The 6225-nt window shown below is 38.2% G+C and overlaps 1 protein-coding gene across 1 annotated transcript; it reads right to left on the bottom strand.

Annotated features, from left to right (window-relative positions):
* Positions 1-712: 712 nt before the first annotated feature.
* SLC35E2B (solute carrier family 35, member E2B) lies at positions 713-5926 on the bottom strand. The gene is made up of 8 exons (XM_010022100.1): positions 5602-5926; positions 5127-5262; positions 3894-4021; positions 3289-3409; positions 2894-2947; positions 2199-2271; positions 1857-2002; positions 713-1234 (listed from the first exon to the last, which is right to left on the bottom strand). The coding sequence occupies exons 1-8, from the start codon at positions 5924-5926 to the stop codon at positions 988-990; spliced, it is 1230 nt and encodes a 409-aa protein (XP_010020402.1). The 3' UTR covers positions 713-987.
* Positions 5927-6225: the final 299 nt, after the last annotated feature.

Here is a 6225-nt window from a genome sequence, read left to right as displayed (position 1 = left end):
ACCTCTCTTCCATTTGTGTCACAGATACCTCTGAGACCCTTTATGTAGACAGAAACACTTTGCACATAGGTTAGAATTATAACCCTGAGTTTCTAAAAGGCAGTATTTTGTTGCACTCTTAGAAATACCAAAACATTTCCTCCTAACAGAAATACACCATAAAATGCAAGAAATTAAAATATTAAAATGGTTTCTTATACAAATAGAGAGATCCTGCTTCCTTTGTCATCAGAATTTTTCAGTGTTTTTTACTTCTAAGCTACTGCATATATTTAATTCAACACTGCATTTATACAGTGTAGGTATACGTGGGTACACTTGCATTTCAATATGGTTAATGCAACCAGGATGCAGTATTTCCATGTTGAAGTTCAGTAGAAAAATCACTTTTCATTCCTAGCTTTGTGGTCAGAAATAGCTGCTGATCACTGCTTTGGGGCATGGACTCATTGCCAGAGTTCCCTTCAACTAAACATGTACCAGAATAAGTCACTTTTGGGAGAAGAGTGGGTTCCTTCTTCCAGCTCTACGATGCATACAAATGATGGAGGATGCAATGCAGAGTGACACCCAATTAGGCATATCAGTTATGTACCAATCTCATTCCACTGCAAGTAAGTAAAATGCAGTGATGGGTCTATGTTTTCACAGTATTTTGATGGGTAGGGAGAAAGGAATGGTTTTCCCACAAGACACTGAAGGTCTTTCACTAATACAGGCTTGTATGTTATTTGCAGTCACAGACAGACAATAAAGCCCACATTTACCACATTATATGACATTAGGTCCCCTGTTTGGTAGACCAGTTTCTCAGTAAATCGAGGTTTACTGGATTCTTCCCATTGTTTTCTCTCTGTTTCAAGTCCCAGACTTGACCTGCCATGAACTCAAAGGAAGTGAATCAGCATCAACAGTTGAAGAAACAACCACTTTCAGGAAGAGTTCCTTCCTTTGAGTTATGCTGGGCTGGAAGAATAAATGGCCACATTAATCATATGGTTCCAAATCCTTGGACATGAGTGGCTCGGTATCTTCAGCTGTACTTTGTGCAGATTGTGGGGCTGCAGCTGCCAGGTTGTGTATAGTCTCTTGCTGATGCTGCTTTGCCTTGTTATATAGTAGAACTCCAATTGTCACTAGAACAGTCCCAATGGCTGAGAGGCTTGTGATTTTGTTACCAAACACAATAATACTTAGCCAGATCGACAGTGCATGCTTCACAGTACTGGCAACACTAGAAAAGGAATAGAAAGATTAAGGCCGAAGAAAGCTCTCATATCCCACATACAAGTTTAAAACCTTCAGAGTTTAAGACGAGGATTTCTCCATAGCCCCTAGGGCTGGTCATAAAAAAGAGCAATTATTGAATCAGAATTGTGCAACAGCCTAACAAAGCTGCTGATAACTGACAATGTAGGTGGAAGCTGCCTTTAAATAACACATAATTCAGTAAACACAGCTTGAGACATCGTGTCACGCTTCAGAAAAAAGGAAGACAGAGGTGATTGCTCATATTCTGTACTGCACTGAGATGAATATGGGTATTGTCTTATCACTGAAGCAAATGGCAGCTTCAACACTGGACCTAGGGTTCCTCATTAACCAGCTTTAAGGAATGGCTGTTAAACACCTGTTCCATAAGCAGAACAGCATGGCTCAAATGCTGCTCTCCTCACAGCAAGAGAGCAAATCATAGAGTGTTGGTCATCCAGATGTGAGAACTTTTCTTCACTTGATGCATTTATGCATTTACATTATTTCTTTGTTTGCACAATACCTTTACTGCCAAGGTCTCAAGCAGAAATACTAAACAAGAAGAGAAGGAAATAAACCAGGATGCAAAGAAACGGTTTTACCTGAAAGTCACAGGAGAAATTTTTCCCATCAGGGCATAGGCTGTAACACTTTGTAGGTGGAACAAGACTCCATCTATTAAGAGAAGTATGACAATATCTTGGTTGTAGCTGAAACTCCTCCCACTTTTCCCAATCACAGGCACATCCTAAACAAGAAGAAAAGAGGAATTCAAGAGTTTAGTTTATAAGCAAATCTAAAAGTAATTTCCCATTCAACTCATTACTATTATAAGCAGATAGTTTTACAGTTAAACATCAGCAAAACAAAACCTAACCCTAGTTGCATGTTCTGCTCACAAGTCAAAAAGAAAACATAAACCCATGTTAGTGAATTCAAATTACCATGAAAAATATCCAGGCTGGAATAAGCATAACCACTGCAGCAGCACTTGTGTAGAACTGAAGCTCCGGGGCTCTACATAGGGGAAGAAACAATGATTAAAGTGATTAAAAGCTTCCTCTTCTTAGAAAGCTGCATCATTATTGTATTTACAGGTATCGAAAGTAATAAATGCTATTTACCAAGTGTTGGGAACAATAAATTTAGCAGTCTCTTGCAAAGATAGTGTTTTGCTTTGTGTTGGCGGAGATGGACTGAGGATAAAAGGCACATGCCTTCAAGACCAAAACTAGCACTTTATCCTGTGGTAAAATACATGCACACAGCTATAGGTGTATTTTACCACAAGATTTGATTCCTAGCTCATGTTCATAGTTAAAATATGAAGTGAGTTCTAAGTTCATTTCTGCATGTCTAATAACATTACGGGATGTTTTATGATAACAGAGTACCAAATTATTTCTGTGCAAAGATAACTCAGTGTGGGTATGCTGAGAGTTTTAGTCAGCTATGAAACTCTGACCTGCTGCAGTGGGATCTGAGGATAGGGGAGTTTTCCTTCCCTGATAAAAGGATTAGGTTAAAGCTGTCTGTAAAAGAGAAATAATACCTTGGTGCAATATAATCATAAAGTTATGGTTTCCTATGCAGCCCAGATTCCATCTATAAGCAACTCTGAAATATTTTCAATACTTACGAAAATCTGTATTTATCTCCACTGAGTAGTTTTTTGGAAAAGACATTTTGCAAACTGGAAGAAAAACCAAACAAACACCATTTACCTGTATTTTAGTTAGGACAAATAATCAGAGAGCTGTTTCCCATAGATGGGTAGATAAGTTTTCTACACTTTATACAACTACAGAAAGGAGTTCAGTCTAATTCTTTTAAACTAAGGGAGTTGTACTATTTTTTAATCTCATTAATGCTAGCAGATATGATAGAGGAACTGTATCTTTGTTAAAAATACATTTTAAATACCAACACTTGAACGCAGTGTACAAACCCAACTACAAGCAACAATAGCCTTTTGTCTACCAACAAAACCCACCATCTTTTATTATACAATATGAAACCATCACTATGCCTTACCAGTCCATGATATTAGTAGATAAAGCTGCCGAGAAACCTAGAATGTTGAAACTGATTTCAGTAGCTGTACACAGAGCTAGTCCACCCATAACAGGAATTAGGGAGAGATTAACCAGCAATCCTGAAAATGAAAAGAAAAATTGAAATCTGAGTTTAGATTTGTGTACTTCCAGTTACAGGTATCAGATACTATAGTTTTTGAAAGTTTAAATTCCACCTTTATTTCTTTAGTTGAAAGAAAGAGCAACTCATGTGACTCTATTTTAAAGTACAGAAGTTCTAAAATACAGAGATCTTGGACAAGAGCAGAGTGCTCCTGAAAACAATATGGACATGTGCTCTACTGATATATCTCCCTTTGAGAAAGAAAATGGATCTTTTTCACCAAATACCAGGAAAAAGTTATACTCTCCCCATTTATTCCGTGACTGAATTAACTCTTCTTCCTCTCGCTCATTCCAGCCTTTTGCCATTTGTATCACAAAGTAATCTATACATGGCTTCTGTATTACCCTGATGACTTACATCTTGTAACAAGCAAAACCTCTTCAAGCAAAGAGCATGAGATTGCAAGTGGAAATCACATTGCAGTGTGAAGCACTCACCAGTGTATTCCCCCAGGATCATCCGAGACATGATAACAGTAAAAATAGGTGCAGAGCTTTTAACAGTTTCTGCAAATGAAACTGCCACATTCTTCAAGCTGACAAGACCCAAGACAACTGTTGCAAATCTGGAGTACAAAAATACATGAATAGAAGCAGTAAATAAAATAATGCTTTAAGAGCTACTCTTAGACAGTGAGCTTATAAAAGAATTGCATTATCATTTATTTAGGTTTATAAATTTGAGCTGCAGAATATGGAGAGGTCTTCCTGGCAATCAGGTTGTCAAATGATAGTAGCTTGACTGAGCTGCAGTAACTGCTCAGCTGCACATCTTTACTCCTCAGCCCCTGCGAGGTGGAATGGGTCAGATTATTTCTTTCCAGTCTGGCTTAAACATTATTATTTATTTAGCACAAGTGAAGGCATCCTCAGGCAACAGTGCAGTTTCTATGGATGTACATTGGACTTCCTGATAACATCCAAGTCCACTTTTTAATGTACTCAAGATTCAGACTAACAGTGTTTTAACCTAAAGTTTTCAGTTGAAAAAGTTAGTATAATTCTGGTGATGAATACTAATTAATCAAGAAAAATTTACCATTTGCAGTTATCCATCTTTAGTGTAAATTAGGTACACTACATCTACCAGAGTTTAAACCATGAAATTAAACAGGGTGGCACTGTTATGATAAAGCTACTCTGAATTAATTTGAATCATGTTATCCTTTATCACTTTCGCGGTCTAGAAGAAACCAAACCATAATATTCTCTCCTAGACGACAAACTGATCCTATCCCAGCACACAGCAAATATTTACTTTGTAAGAGATAAATATTAACAGGCTCTATCCCTTTTGAGGCAAATTGCTGGGAGGTGAGGGAACAAAGCAACATAATACTAGTATACTAAATAGTAGTACGTTAAAACATCAGCCTCAAAAGAAAACAGGAGGAAAGTAAATGGGAAGAGAAGTGTGTTCTGAAAGAAGCTAAATGTGATGGGAAGGCAAGACAGACAAAAATTTGACATCTGGAAAAAGGAATGTAGCATTTAGCAACAGGAATTAAAAATAAAATTATCCTGTGATTTTTTTGGAGGGGGGAAAGGTGAATAGTCCAAACACTTTCCAATCACGAATGAAAAGGAAGAGAGCCATGAAAACGCAGCTTCCATTCAGAAGAATGTGATGAAGCAGCCAGATAGATCTCCAGGAATTATTTAACCACTTACCTCATTAATCCAACAAACAGCATTATCATGATGAAATTGGGAGGATAAGAGATGCGTGTTTTGTGTTGATACAAGCAGCATGGAACAAACATTTTGATACAACCGATGAAGGTGGTTGAAAGCATCTGAACAGCACCTAAACAAAGATGAGAGTGAGAAACACGTAAATCACAAGATTTTATTTCTGTAGAAATCCACACTATCCTCCAACACAGAGAAAAAAGTGCATTTGTCTTTATGGGTCTTAGCTCTCAGACACCATCTTTCAGGAAGTGGAGGAAAGGACAGTGTCAGATTCCCTTTCACAAGCTAAGATCACAACTCTTGAGTTCCCAGCCCTAAGATCCACCCCCACACCTCCTAACTAGGTCTTTTTCACTTCAGTTGAACCATTTTGTTCCTCAGCTTTACACTGGAGATAGTGGTATTGCCAAATATCTGACTGGAATTCAAGTGTCCAGAGAGGCAGGGTTACCTAGCATGCTGGGCTCTCCTTCCAGTAACGAAAGAATGTATTTGTTAAGAAAAAGAGTGCAAAAGCTGAAGAAAAACCACAAAGTGAGGTAGATGAGAGCATGAGAATTCCAGATGCCCAAGTCCGACTCAATGACTGTGGTCTCTGTGATGGTTATTTTCAGCACGTTCTCCTCTGGCACGCTGTCACTCCTAGCAATTACAAACTTTTCACTTCTGTTAGCAAAGAGTGAACCCAAATGAAATAGTGATTTTCCCTTTGGCTTTTCTTCGAGGGGGGGAGAATTAGGCTCCTCTGGTGTCTGAGCACTTGTCACAGTCGACATGCTGACCCGAAGAAATCAGTATTTGTCCTTAACACAAACCAACATTGACTTAGCACAGAACAGCACTTGCATGAAACAAAAATATCATGTGCTTAGTGTTTCGTCTCCCATGGCCTGAAGAAGCGTACTTGGTCCTCCAAATTACATCTTGCATAAAGATGAACTTCACATGCTGCTTTGTGTGGTCTATTCCATTTTTTCTGCCTAGGATGAAAAAAATAGAGAAAGAAGGAAAAAAACATGTAGCTCTGAATATAGAGACATTTGAAATCCCTGATGCAGCAAAGATACCACATTTC

The sequence above is a fragment of the Nestor notabilis genome, unplaced genomic scaffold (genome assembly GCF_000696875.1).
Source record: "Nestor notabilis isolate BGI_N333 unplaced genomic scaffold, ASM69687v1 scaffold33259, whole genome shotgun sequence".
NCBI lineage: Eukaryota > Metazoa > Chordata > Aves > Psittaciformes > Psittacidae > Nestor > Nestor notabilis.
This window is presented reverse-complemented; position numbering and strand designations above follow the sequence as displayed.

Bases quoted from the DNA above. Each gene is read 5' to 3' on its own strand.
- SLC35E2B (XM_010022100.1), bottom strand. From the start codon at position 5,926: ATGTCGACTGTGACAAGTGCTCAGACACCAGAGGAGCCTAATTCTCCC. The intron at 4,022-5,126 runs GTAAGTGGTTAA...TTTGTACTCCAG, and splicing joins CTGTTTGTTGGATTAATGAG to ATTTGCAACAGTTGTCTTGG. The intron at 2,948-3,288 runs GTAAGGCATAGT...TTTTTCTTCCAG, and splicing joins TCTACTAATATCATGGACTG to TTTGCAAAATGTCTTTTCCA.